The 14,496-nt window shown below is 43.1% G+C and overlaps 1 protein-coding gene across 1 annotated transcript; it reads right to left on the bottom strand.

Moving 5' to 3' along the window:
• Positions 1 to 641: 641 nt before the first annotated feature.
• Positions 642 to 4,363, bottom strand: LOC310789992 (uncharacterized protein; the record flags this gene model as incomplete). The annotated part of the gene is made up of 5 exons (XM_083651714.1): positions 4,048 to 4,363; positions 3,868 to 3,904; positions 3,666 to 3,738; positions 1,347 to 1,635; positions 642 to 664 (listed from the first exon to the last, which is right to left on the bottom strand). Exons 1-5 carry the CDS (start codon positions 4,358 to 4,360, stop codon positions 642 to 644), a joined length of 735 nt encoding a protein of 244 aa, XP_083507840.1. The 5' UTR covers positions 4,361 to 4,363.
• Positions 4,364 to 14,496: the final 10,133 nt, after the last annotated feature.

The raw sequence follows: 14,496 nt of genomic DNA, 5'->3' as shown, positions 1-14,496 counted from the left end.
ATACAGACTATAATATTTACTTTGTCATTACATTTTTACATTGAGTTTAACATTCTACAATCGAATGCCAATATTTTATGGCTGAGAAACAAACATATTTCTGCACAGTCAGATTTTGCTGTCACTGAACTTTTATTTATGGAATGTTTGGTTGGACAGAGAGAAGCTGGTTCCTGCTGCAGACTGGAGATGCTCTTCAGTAGGTTAGATGCAGCGGTGTCTCTTCAGATTACCAGACTGAGCAAACATTTTCTTACAGCGGACACACCAGTAGCCAGTTCCACTGTGGATGCGTTTGTGTTCTGCGAGGTGATGTGACTGACTGAAACTGCTTCCACATTGGTCACAGTGGAAGGGCTTCTCACCAGTGTGAATGCGTTTGTGTTTTGTCAGGGAACCTGAGTCACTGAAACTGCTCCCACATTGGTCACAGTGGAAGGGCTTCTCTCCAGTGTGAATGCGTTTGTGTTTTGTCAGGGGACCGGAGTCACTGAAACTGCTCCCACATTGGTCACAGTGGAAGGGCTTCTCTCCAGTGTGAATGCGTTTGTGTATTGTTAGGTGACTTGAACGACTGAAACTGCTTCCACATTGGTCACAGTGGAAGGGCTTCTCTCCAGTGTGGATGCGTTTGTGACTTGTCAGGGGACCGGAGTCACTGAAACTGCTCCCACATTGGTCACAGTGGAAGGGCTTCTCTCCAGTGTGAATGCGTTTGTGTATTGTTAGGTGACTTGAACGACTGAAACTGCTCCCACATTGGTCACAGTGGAAGGGCTTCTCTCCAGTGTGAATGCGTTTGTGTTTTGTTAGATTACCTGAGTCACTGAAACTGCTCCCACATTGGTCACAGTGGAAGGGCTTCTCTCCAGTGTGAATGCGTTTGTGATTTGTTAGATGGCCTGACAGACTGAAACTGCTGCCACATTGGTCACAGTGGAAGGGCTTCTCTCCAGTGTGAATGCGTTTGTGTGTTGTTAGAGTACCTGAGTCACTGAAACTGCTCCCACATTGGTCACAGTGGAAGGGCTTCTCTCCCGTGTGAATGCGTTTGTGTTTAGTTAGGTTACCTAACAGACTGAAACTGCTCCCACATTGGTCACAGTGGAAGGGCTTCTCTCCAGTGTGGATGCGTTTGTGACTTGTTAGGTGACTTGACCGACTGAAACTGCTCCCACATTGGTCACAGTGGAAGGGCTTCTCTCCAGTGTGAATGCGTTTGTGTATTGTTAGGTTACTTAACTGACTGAAACTGCTCCCACATTGGTCACAGTGGTAGGGCTTCTCTCCAGTGTGAATGCGTTTGTGTGTTGTTAGATGACCTGACAGACTGAAGCTGCTCCCACATTGGTCACAGCGGAAGGGCTTCTCTCCAGTGTGGATGCGTTTGTGACTTGTTAGGTGACTTGACCGACTGAAACTGCTCCCACATTGGTCACAGTGGAAGGGCTTCTCTCCAGTGTGGATGCGTTGATGTGCTCTTAGGTGACTTGAGTCTCTGAAACATTTCCCACACTGCTGACAGACCTTACTGTCCCCTGAGTGAACTCTCTGATGCCTCTTTAACTTTTGAAGTGTTGTGAATGTTTTGTCACACTGCTGACAGCGGTGACATCTGGGTCCGCTGGTGTGTCTCTGTTTCCATAGAGAAAGGCAGGAAAGAATCAGGACAGTGTGTGTGTGTGTTGCAACATCAGTCAGTACGTTTACATGCACTTGAAAAAAATCGCATTATTGCGTTAGTCCACCTAAAACCGGACTTTTGAAATGCATGTAAACATGTTAGCTCGAATGAAATCGAAATGATAAAAGTTAGAATAACACACCCAGATAATGCGATTGGGAGTCAATTTACTCCTGCATGTTTAGAGAAAGTTCATGCGCTAAACCACAGTTAGGAAGACGGAGGCTGGTGCTCAACAGTTGAGGAACCACACAGTAGCATCAGAAGGAGAATACTGGAGCACTCAGGTCATCTTTAGATGGTTTATTATAAGGTGCTCTGAAGAAGACTAAGTGTCCAAACATCAGTGTTTGATCTGCACCTTATAATAAACCATCTAAAGACGACCTGAGTGCTCCAGTGTTCTCCTTCTGATGTTACTCCTGCATGTATTCACCACTCCCACTTTTTCTCTCTTCCGCATACAGTAAGGGGTTGACAGATACTAGCTACTAGCTCGTCCGACTGGTCACACAGCCAGCGCTCACAGTCCTCGCTGCTCGTTAAATATTCCCAAATAGGCGTTATTCTGATAAACTGGTCACATATTTGGAATGTTACGTTCTCACTAGGGATGTTCATTTTGAAAAATTTCCAAAATCGATAATCGGTGAGAATTAACGATCAATTATCGATTATCGATTTTATTAATACTTAGAAAATTTTCAATATTTTTTTTTTTTTTTTTTACAAAATGAATGCCTATGGCAGAAAATACGAAAGACAACGTGTTCTCCTCAATGAACTCTTTATTTCAATGTGTCTCCTCTCCAACACTGCTGTCCCCGGCGCATGCCGGTGTGAATTTCCCATGTTTAAAACAGTTTTGTTGGCACAAAGGCCCGTGCCCAGCCAGAAAACTAGAGACTATATGAAGCTCCACCTCACGTTAGTCGGCTGTGCAATGGAGTGGGGCGAGGAGTAACGAATTCCACCCAAACCTAGTCCAAAAAAAAAAAAAAAAAAAAAAAAATTTTTTTTTTTTTTTTTTTTTTAATAATTAAAAAATCGATCCAAATGCCACAGGATCGATTCCAATCCTTAACGATCGATTATCGATTTTCGATAATTGATGAACATCCCTAGTTCTCACCCGAAACAATGTTAAAACTTTTTGCTTGAAAACAGCTTTTTGGCAAGTCTAAAAATGACTACGGTAGGCGTCATCTACTTCCGCGTCTAAAACGGAAAGACGATTACAAAATGACATCATGCAGAAGCGTCCTTATATGGACAAAGAATAAGGTGAATACAGGCCAGTCGGACTAGAACTGCAAGAGGCGATCAGCGCATGCGCTAAAGTTCCCGTGCCAGGCTTTGCAGAGGGTGCATCTCAAAAGAGGGTGCATCTCAAAAGTAGAGCGTACTACACCAAAGACGATGGGATTTCAAGCAAGACTGCCTCTTCTGAATATTCTGACACTGCATTTTTCAGACAGAAAGAAATTAAACTTGTTCAAGACCTGTCTCTGTCTCAGCAACACACTCGCAAGATTTGGGGAGGGAGCGATTAGCTAAAGCTAAATGTGAAGTTCGTTGATGTAGTAGCTAAATCTGTGGCTAGAAAAAATATTTTTTAATGGAATATCTTAGTTTCAAATGTATTGAGCTAACAAGGGGCAGCTTTGTGTATATATGTGTGGTTTATGTGGAGTTTGGGAACTATCACAATCTCTATTTCAAGTTAGCTTGCTAGGTCAGCACTAACCCTGACTGCTTAAAACCTGCTTGAAGAAGAAAACAAGTGGGGGCAGGGGGGAGTAACGAGACTTGGGGAGAGGTGACCACGTGACCATTTGCAATAAACCGATTTCCCACCCGTGTTTGTATACTGAGACAAGAACAGTAGTCAGAGTAAATAGCCTAATCAAGCTATAACCATAGCTCGACTTAAGTGTGCATGTAAACGTACTGAGTGATAAAACAGTGATATTTTACTCACCTCTTCTGAAGGATTCATTTCAAAAATGTTCCTCTCCTCCTCTGAGAGAGGTCTCTCTTCCTGCCAATCAGCTCTGACATAATCAAACAGAGACAGACGGTAAGCCAGGGAACAACCACAAAAACAGCAACAACAATAATAATAATAATAATATCTTTTACACATTCACCCATACATAGAAAATATTTTACTCATCACTTACGCCTGTCCACCATCTTCAGATTCCATGGAAGGGTCCTCTATAACAGAGGGGGGGGGGGTGTATTAGAAAATGAATAAGAATATAACCTATTGCTTAACCAGATTTAATGTGTGGAACTTGCAAGACAAACTCCCAAACCACACTGAGGCAACGTTCGACCAAATGTGGCTCATTACTCACCACTGACATTACTGCTGCTGGCGGAGTCGCCCGTGCATTTCTTCTTCTTTAGTAAAGAACGTCTGGAGGCCCGGCGCGCTGACCCCTGTGTCCGGCTGTGGTGCAGCCCTGCCAGGAAGTGCCGCAGCTTGAGGGAGTGCTGCACAGAGCTCCGTCGTGAACTCTTAGGTGAGGCAGCTATCGCAATTTTATTCACTGTGCGGCCAGGAGAGGCTTCTTGCTTCTTGGCCATCTCAGCTGACAAGCGGTCGGATGCAGAGATCCTCACAACCACCTCAGGTGAGGGCATCTTAGGGTCTGGCTTCTTAGCCATCTCAGCTGACAAGCAGTCAGATGCGGAGATCCTCACAACCACCTCAGGTGAGGACATCTTAGGTGGAGAAGCAGCTGTAATTGATGACCTGTCCGGCTCTCTCTCCGTCTCTGTATTGTTCACTTGTTTGTCGGCCTTCTCTTCCTCTACCGTTGCCAGCTCCTCGTCCAGCAGAGAACTCTCTTCACAGCTGCCATACGATGATTGGGCTGCATCCACTACCACCTCAGGCTGTGTGTGTTTGTTTCTGTGGGTGGTCTGTTTGGGCTTTAGGGGGATGGCCTCAGAGGTGGAAGCCTCAGGACCTTCTTCAGGTATGAGGTTCATCGTTTTCACAGAGGAGGGGGAGCGGAGCCACAAAGTTTGCTGCGCCTTCCCCTTAAAGAACAGGACAAGAAAGCAACATTTAGACGTTAAACATGTTAAACCATAACAAAGCATAATGGCTGACAAACTATATGCTGAGAGAACAATGTGTGACGTCACTTTGCAACCTCTCTTAGTATAAACTGATGACAGCATCGTTTCCCAAAGTAGTCGGTAACGTTAACTAGCTAGTTTAAATAACATCCATTATCTGCACTGTACTGCAGAATAATACACGAGGCTGTTCCTTACCGTTATTATTAGCACCACGGTAATGTTCCCAAAACACTGATTAAATACCACACATTTAGACCTGCATTGTTAACTCAATCTTGTTTGGAACTATAAGATCTTTGGCGAATATAATGTTTTCCATGTAGGCTACGTGGTTACAGATTTAGCCACCCACTAACGCTAGGTGGGCGAACTTTCACATTTGTAAGCTAGCTAACAGCTAGCTAACGCTAGTGATCGACTCACCTCGGGCGTATTGTCCAGCAAGCTAACTTGAGCTAGATATCGTGAGTTCCAAAACTCCACACATATAAACACAAAGCTGACCCTTGTTGGCTCAATCTAGTTGTAACTAAGATATTAGCTTAAAAAAATTCCAACCACAGAGTTAACGCTAACTACTAACGCTACATCAACGAACTTCACACGTAGTGTAGAAGCCATTTATGTATGTTGTTGGCATGTCCTATTATTTTCTATAGATTATCCTGCACTACTATTTTTAGACACTTGGTGGCGGTAATGGGATCACAGAGGTGTATATAAAGCACAGGTAACAGGAGGGAAATCATTAGGCACAGGTGAGGTGGAGCTTACACAGTTCTTACCAGACCAGACAACAGACCAGACAGACAACAGACCAGACAGACCACACAACAGACCAGACAGACCACATAAACTGGAAACAAACTGGAAACAAACACGAAACAAATGGTATGACATCTTTTACAATAAACAACCAACAAACTGCAATATACTGTCTGGACAATCCATCATTGATGTCATTGGTCTGCGTAAGATCACTCCAACCAACCTACCTGTGTATTATGGCGAATGGACATTGGAAAGCTATCAAAAATGGCCATAACATTAAGTAAGAACTTGCTCTATGAGTGAAAATGGAGCTTGTGGAACAAATGGATTGTTTTCTTTACATGCTGCTGTGCTGCTGGAAGGAAACAAATTGTGACTGAATGCTGCTGCTGATTGACTGCTGCTGCTGTGGATACCACCAATTGCCAATCAACTGCACATTGACTGATGGAAATCATCTGCTGCGCTGCTAACCTGCCATGGAGATTGGAAACCATTGACCAACACAAGTCAAAGGGCAAGGAGAGCCAGTGGGTACAGTATGTGTGCAAACATTAAGCTTTATTGGAGAAGCTATGAACAGCTGTATTGGAAAACAGCTAATATAATGGAGTTGATTGACTGAATGAGACAATCTCAGCAGTTTGACAGACATTCTACTGTAGCACACTAAGGAGTCTTAAAGGGACAGCAAATATGTCTGGTGTCAAGTCTGATGCTGAGCCACAAGAAGATGGTGGAAAGGATTCTGCAAAGGAAAAAAGAGTTTCTAAACCTACTGTAAAAAGCTTGCAATTGTTGATTGAAAAGAGTCAAAAGACAAGAAACTTGAGTTGCAAAGCAGCTAACAAATCAATGGAAACGATGAAAGAGCTCATGAAATCAAATGAAAATGCAACTGAAGTCAAATCTAACTTTGATAAGCTAATTAAGTTCTGTGAAGAAGCCAAAGAAAACCATGACACATTGATGAATTTACCACTGCCTGAAGATGAAGTTGAAACGCAAACTCAGTGGTTTCAAAGGAAAATGGAAACTTTTTATGGTTTTGTAGAAGATGTAAATGCATGGTTATCTGATGTTGGACACCAAACACACTCCACTGTTGAAAGTGCCGTACAACCAACACACTCCACTGTTGAAAGTGCCATACAAACAAGTATTATAAATGATGATGTTGGACAGGATGATATTGGACCTGATGACAGTGTGTCAAATCTATCAAAGGCTGGATCAAAGCACAAATCTGCTTCTTCATCACGTACATCAAAATCAAGTACATCTTCAACATCCTCTGCTTGCATTAAAGCTGAGGCAGAAAAGGCTGCTCTAATGGAACGAGTTGCTGCCCTGCAGAAAAAGCATGACCTTGAGGCACAGGAAGAAGACTTGGAAAGAAAGAAAGAAGACTTGAAAAGAAAGAAAGAACAGCTGGCACTAGAGACTGAACTGGCAGCAACCAATGCAAAAATTAATGTATTTCAGAGCAAGGGATCAAGAAGCAGCTCTAGAGTTTCTGATGGGATGAACTCCTATTTGGGAAGAGGAACTGCTCAAAATCAACAATCGGATACATTAAATCCACAGGCAAAGGAATATCAACCTGTTCAAGTGCAACAAAAACAAAATATGTGGATGGAAACTGACTCTTCCTCTCAGCAACCGGTGGTTAGACCAAAGGCATCAACTTCTGGACCACCTGGTAAACCTCATGTCACCCATAAAACTCAATACTCACAAAGCCAGTGTGAAACAAGTGTACTGAATGATGGTAACCAAGGTCATATGCAAAAAGGTGTGCAGGTTCATGTTGACACTACATCCCCTGTACTGATGAATGCTGGTAACCAAGGTGATATGTATCACATAATGCAGAGGCAAAATGACATCACTGCTCTTCTTGCGCAACAAAATCTGTCTTCTACTTTACCACCACGAGACATACCTGTTTATGATGGTGATCCTTTACAGTATGAAGTTTTCATCAAAGCATTTGAGAGAGGAGTGGAAAGAAGGACTGATGATGACAGTGACTGCTTGCATTTTCTAGGACAGTACACTAGAGGGCATCCAAAAGACTTAATCCAAAGCTGCCAACATTTACCTCCAGCCCAAGGCTATAAAAAAGCAAAAGATCTGCTGAAAGAACATTTTGGTAATGAGCATAAGATTGCCACGGCATATATGGAGAAAGCATTTGCCTGGTCAGCGATCAAGTCAGAGGATGTGAAAACACTGCAAGCATTTTCCCTGTTTCTTAGAGGCTGTTGCAATGCAATGGAACATCTTGTCTATATGGATGAAATGAATGTTGCTTCCAATATGAAGATCATCCTTCTGAAACTGCCTTACAAGCTCAGAGACAAGTGGAGGAACAGGGCGTGTCAGTTACAGGAGCAGCATGGACAAAGAGCAAAATTTTCTGACCTGGTAGACTTCATAGAGAGACAAGTGAAGATACTGTCAGATCCACTTTTTGGAAACATCCAGGATGCTAAGCCAATTACAACTGTCAAAAGCTTTGCTAAACCAAGGGAACAGTCAAGACCAAGAGGAAGCAGTTTTGCAACAACTGTTACACCTGTGGAAACATCAACGCAGGAAAATATGACACCTAATGGAATGAAAAGAAATATGTTTACTTACAATTCTCAAAGTTCTTGTTTGTTCTGTAATAGGAGTGGTCACACATTGGTGCGGTGCCCACAGATCAGGAAGAAGATGCACAGAGAAAAAATAGACTTCTTAAAGGCAAAGGGAGTCTGTTTTGCATGTTTGAAAATAGGACACATAAGCAAGGACTGCAAGAGTCGTTTAACATGTGATGTGTGCAACCAAAATCATCCTGAAATCCTTCACATTGAACAAAAGGACAAAGAAAAGAAACCAGAGCACAAAGAACAGAATGAGAAATCATTTGGGAGTAATGTTGTTCTCTCACCTCATACTTGTGGGCACATTGGGGCCGGTAATGAAACATGCATCTTCTCCATTGTTCCAGTACAAGTAAAGAGCCACAAGGGGGAGACAGTGTTACAGACATACGCCTTTCTTGACCAGGGAAGCAATGCTACCTTTTGCACAGAAAGCTTAATGAGAAGGCTGAACATAACAGGCCGAAAGACCAATGTTCTTTTACGTACCATGAATCAAATGAAGCCTGTGACCAGTCATCATATCTCGGGTTTGGAAATATCAAGTCTGGACAACAACAATTTCATTCAACTAACTGATGTGTACACACACAAGACTATGCCTGTTTCCCAGATCAACATTCCCAGACAAGAAGACCTGTCACACTGGCCTTACTTGAAAGACGTAAGAATTCATGAAATAAACTCTGGCATTGACTTACTAATTGGAACAAATGCTTCAAAGGTATTGGAACCGTGGGAGCTGGTCAACAGCCAAGAGGATGGACCATATGCTGTGAGGACCCTATTGGGGTGGGTCATCTATGGTCCCCTGAGAGGAGACAATGACATCAGGGATGAAAATGGCTGCCCTGCTGCTGCTGTCAATCGAATATCCATCGTAAACCTGGAAGAACTACTGGTCAAACAGTACAATCATGACTTCAATGAAAGAACAAGCAAGGAAACAGAGGAAATGTCCAGAGAAGATGTAAAATTCTTGGATATTATGAATCATTCTGCAAAGATGACAGATGGACACTACTGCTTAGACTTACCTTTTAAACAAGAAAATCCCAGCATGCCAAATAACCGTTGCATTGCAGAGCAGCGCATCCAGAGCTTGAAACGCAAGTTTTGCAAGAATGAGAAGTTTCATGAAGAATATACAGCTTTCCTCACAGAAATGATTGATAATGGTTATGCAGAAATGATACCAGTGAAACAGCTGAATCGAAGTGATGGAGAACTCTGGTACATCCCACACCATGGGGTGTATCACTCAAAGAAAGGAACCTTAAGAGTGGTCTTTGACTGTGGTGCAGTTTTTAAGGGAACATCACTTAACTGCCAACTGCTGCAGGGTCCAGACCTTACCAACTCACTCATCGGAGTTCTCATCAGATTCAGACAAGAGCCAGTTGCTTTGATGGCTGACATCAAAGCAATGTTTCACCAAGTCAAAGTATCAGAAAAACACATCGACTATCTGCGTTTCCTCTGGTGGCCGGATGGAGATGTGCAGCAGGATCTTGTTGAATACCGGATGAATGTACATCTGTTTGGAGCCGTGTCATCACCAAGTTGTGCAAACTTTGCATTAAGGAAGACTGCTGAAGACAATACAACTCATTTTCCAGCAGAGGTGATAAGCACAGTAAACAACAATTTCTATGTCGATGATTGTTTAAAATCCATGTCTTCACAACAGGAAGCAGTTCAAATGGTAAGAGACTTGACTGCTCTCTGCCAAAAGGGAGGATTCATGCTGTCAAAGTGGATCAGCAACAGCCGAGCTGTATTAGCATCCATTCCACAAGAAAGCCGAACCAAAGAGACCAAAGAGTTGGACTTGGACAAGGACAATCTGCCAATGGAAAGGGCACTAGGATTGCACTGGTGCGTTGAAACGGATGTGTTCAAGTTCAGAATTGCTGCACAGGAACGACCATACACAAGACGTGGCATCTTGTCAGTGGTGGCCTCTATATATGACCCTTTAGGCTTCCTAGCACCATTTACTCTGCCAGCCAAACTGATGATGCAGGAGCTCTGTAAGAAAAACCTAGGATGGGATGAAAACATACCCCAAATCTTCTCTCGGCGATGGACAGGTTGGCTGGCAGATCTCAACAAAATGGTGGAATTTAAAGTGAACCGGTGCATAAAGCCCACAAGCTTTGGTCAAATCAAAAATGCACAACTGCACCACTTTTCAGATGCCAGTGAAAGTGGGTACGGTACCGTTTCATATGTAAGACTGGAAAATGACAACAAAAAGGTGCATGTGGCATTCGTACTAGGGAAATCCAGAGTGGCACCATTAAAGCCAAAGACAATTCCGAGAATGGAGCTCACAGCTGCCGTTCTTGCGGTCAGAGTTGATACAATGCTGCAGAAGGAATTACAGCTTCAACTTGACAAATCCATCTTCTGGACCGATAGTACAACAGTGCTTAAATACATTAACAATGAAACCAAACGCTTCCAAACATTTGTCGCCAACAGGATCTCTGTTGTAAGGGATGCTACTGATGTATCACAATGGCGATATGTTGGCACAAAGGAAAATCCTGCAGATGAAGCCTCTAGAGGACTAACAGCAGACCGCTTCTTAAACTGCAGGAGATGGATTCAGGGACCAGAGTTTCTCTGTAAGCCAGACAGAGAATGGCCAAAACCTTACTTGGAGTCTGCGATCTCTGCTGATGATCCAGAAGTTAAGCAAGACATCACAATAAACGTCATTGTCAAAAGTCCATTAAACCCCACAAGTTCTCTGATCAACTATTTCTCATCGTGGAGGAAACTGAAGACTGCTGTGGCTTGGCTTCTTAAAGTAAAAACAACACTCTTACAGCTGACACAAAGGAAAAAGGAGATCCAGACTGCTGCAAGTAGCTTCGAAAAAGATCCTGGCAAACTAAAGGAGAAGATTGAAAAGGAAATGCAAACCTTTAAAACATCACTCCGAGGACAATGTTTATGTCCTGAAGATCTCATCAAAGCAGAAAGTGCAGTCATCTCTTTCAGTCAAAGACACAGATTCAAAGAAGAAATATCTGTACTAGAAGCTGGTAAAAATGGTGTCAAAAGAAGCAGTCATGTGTACAAATTGGATCCGGTGCTGTATGATGGAGTTCTGCGAGTGGGTGGCCGTCTGAATAGACTAGCAATGCCGGAAGAGGTCAAACATCCGATTATCCTCTCAAAGGACCTTCACATATCCACACTACTGTTACGACACATTCATGAGCAGCTTGGACACGGAGGGAGAAATTACATGCTGTCCCGCCTTCGTAAAAAATACTGGATTATCAAAGGTAACTCTGCTGCAAGAAAAATCATAACAGACTGTGTTGTGTGTAAACGACAGCGAGGAAGAGCTGGAGAACAAAAAATGGCAAACTTGCCCCTCGAGAGGATTCTACCAGATAACCCCCCGTTTACAGATGTAGGAGTAGATTACTTCGGTCCTATAGAGATCAAAAGAGGACGAAGTCTTGTAAAAAGGTATGGTGTAATCTTCACCTGCATGGCAAGCAGGGCAGTACATCTTGAAGTTGCACATTCACTTGACACAGACTCCTGCATCCATGCACTACGAAGATTTATCTGTCGACGGGGTCAAGTTTCGTCTCTAAGATCAGACAATGGCACAAATTTCATCGGAGCGGAAAGGGAATTGAGAGAAGCAGTCAATGGCTTGAATCAGGACAGGATTCAGAGTGCTATGCTTCAAAGAGGGATAAAGTGGCACTTTAACCCCCCAGCAGGATCCCATCACGGCGGTGTTTGGGAACGACTGATCCGCATGGTTCGAAATGTGCTACGCTCTGTTCTTAACCAGCAAGTTCTGGACGATGAAGGATTGCAAACACTAATGTGTGAAATTGAAGCAATTCTAAATGATCGACCCATTACCAAGATTTCTGAAGATCCAATGGACCTGGAAGCACTTACCCCAAACCACCTCCTTCTGTTGAAAACAAAGCCAATACTACCACCTGGACTTTTTGTAAAACAGGATTTGTACATCAAACGCAGATGGAGACAGGTGCAGTACATGGCAGATCTGTTTTGGAAACGGTGGACACAAGAATACTTACCTCTAATCCAAGAGCGCCAACGGTGGTCAACAGTAAAAAGAAGTTTCACTCCTGGTGACATTGTTGTGGTGGTTGATTCCACTGCACCACGAGGCTCCTGGTTAATGGGCAGAATACTGGAGACCAAGCCAGATGCACAAGGTCTTGTGCGCACAGTTCGACTTCAAACAAAGAACAACATTTTGGAAAGACCAATAACAAAGATATGTCTGCTCCAAGAAGCTGAGACCTAGGGACCTAGGTTCAGCAAGGACTGGTGGTTAACACCAAATTTCATATGGCTATGTGCTAGCAGCCTCTGGCCATTTAATAAAAAAAAAAAAAAGATTGAAGAATCAATAAAGAAGATTAAATACCAACACATACTACATACCTTTTTTGAAAAATGTATTAAAAAAGAAAAAAAGAAAAAAGTTATGTACAAATATAGCTCCTTTATTATTTATTGGTAATTGTTTCATTATACTTAAGACAATTAGGGGCCGGTGTGTAGAAGCCATTTATGTATGTTGTTGGCATGTCCTATTATTTTCTATAGATTATCCTGCACTACTATTTTTAGACACTTGGTGGCGGTAATGGGATCACAGAGGTGTATATAAAGCACAGGTAACAGGAGGGAAATCATTAGGCACAGGTGAGGTGGAGCTTACACAGTTCTTACCAGACCAGACAACAGACCAGACAGACAACAGACCAGACAGACCACACAACAGACCAGACAGACCACATAAACTGGAAACAAACTGGAAACAAACACGAAACAAATGGTATGACATCTTTTACAATAAACAACCAACAAACTGCAATATACTGTCTGGACAATCCATCATTGATGTCATTGGTCTGCGTAAGATCACTCCAACCAACCTACCTGTGTATTATGGCGAATGGACATTGGAAAGCTATCAAAAATGGCCATAACACGTAGCTTTAGCTAATCGCTCCCTGCCAAAGAACTTTTATGGAAAGAACTGAAAGCTCCATATTGCCCCATTGCAACATCAGCGCCCAGCAGCCTCCGCCATTTTTTTTTTTGGAAGCGTGACAGCGCCAAAAGAACCTCGCACAGGCTCGCAGTGGTCAGCTGCGGTAGCACGGGCCCCAATAATCAGCCTCTCTAAACAGTAACTCAACGGGAGAACACTCTAAACTTTGGGGATTCACATCTTTTCCGGGCGTACTGCAAATCTTGATTGAAGTGGTGTAGTGCAGGGATGTAAAACAACAACCATATTGTGGAAACTAAGCAAAATTTTTCGTTTTCTTTGTTTAGTTTTTTCAAGATAAATAGCTAATGCGGCTGTCGTCCACTCCGTCAGAAGTGCGTTGCCGTGGTTTTAACCTCGGGTCCTTTGCATTTACTATTTATCTTGAAAAAACTAAAAGAAAAAAAAGAAAAATTTTGCTTAGTTTCCACAATATGGTTGTTGTTTTACATCCCTGCACTACACCACTTCAATCAAGATTTACAGTACGCCCAGAAAAGATGTGAATCCACGAAATTTAGAGTGTTCTCCCGTTGAGTTAAGCCCAATTTATGCTTCGTCTGCCGACACTTTTGAAACAGTCGCCGACAGAAATGAAGACTTGAGTCGACACTTTAAAGTGTCTGCGAGCAGTGTCTGCTACCTGGTGAAATGTCTAGTGTCGCTGACTACGTCACATAATGTCGCGCAAGTCAGATTGGCTATATAGACGGGCACGCGCGTGACTTCCTTGTTTTAGTTTTCGCTGAAATGAAATGAATGAACGTGTCCCCGCTATTTGTATGAGCATGTCCTTGATGTATGACTTCGTGAAAATCACAAAGAACACCGTGACCAACTTCCCAGAGAGAGAGGAGGTGAGTGGTGTGGTTGTGTGTCGTTATATGCGGCTGCAGTTACATCTTGCCTCCGACGTGGGTTCACTGACAGCATTCCCTCTCTTGGCTGTCTGCACTGCACTAGTTCTCTGCCTCCCTCTGTCTCTAGCGTCACGTGACCGTTGAGCCGAGGAGAGAAGCATAAATGCAGCAACATGAGCGACACTTTATTTTTCGTCTGCGACCATGTGCTGAGCGACACTTTCTAATAAGTATAAATTAAGCTTTACTGTTTAGAGAGGCTGATTATAGGGGCCCGCGCTACCGCAGCTGACCACTGCGAGGCGCATTCTGTTTCCAAAAATGGCCGGAGTTTCGTCTCTTTCCTTCCAT

This window comes from Poromitra crassiceps (assembly GCF_964638095.1).
Source record: "Poromitra crassiceps genome assembly, chromosome: 15".
Taxonomy (NCBI): Eukaryota; Metazoa; Chordata; class Actinopteri; order Beryciformes; family Melamphaidae; genus Poromitra; species Poromitra crassiceps.
The sequence above is the reverse complement of the archived record's forward strand: the minus strand, read 5'-3'. Positions and strand labels throughout refer to the sequence as shown.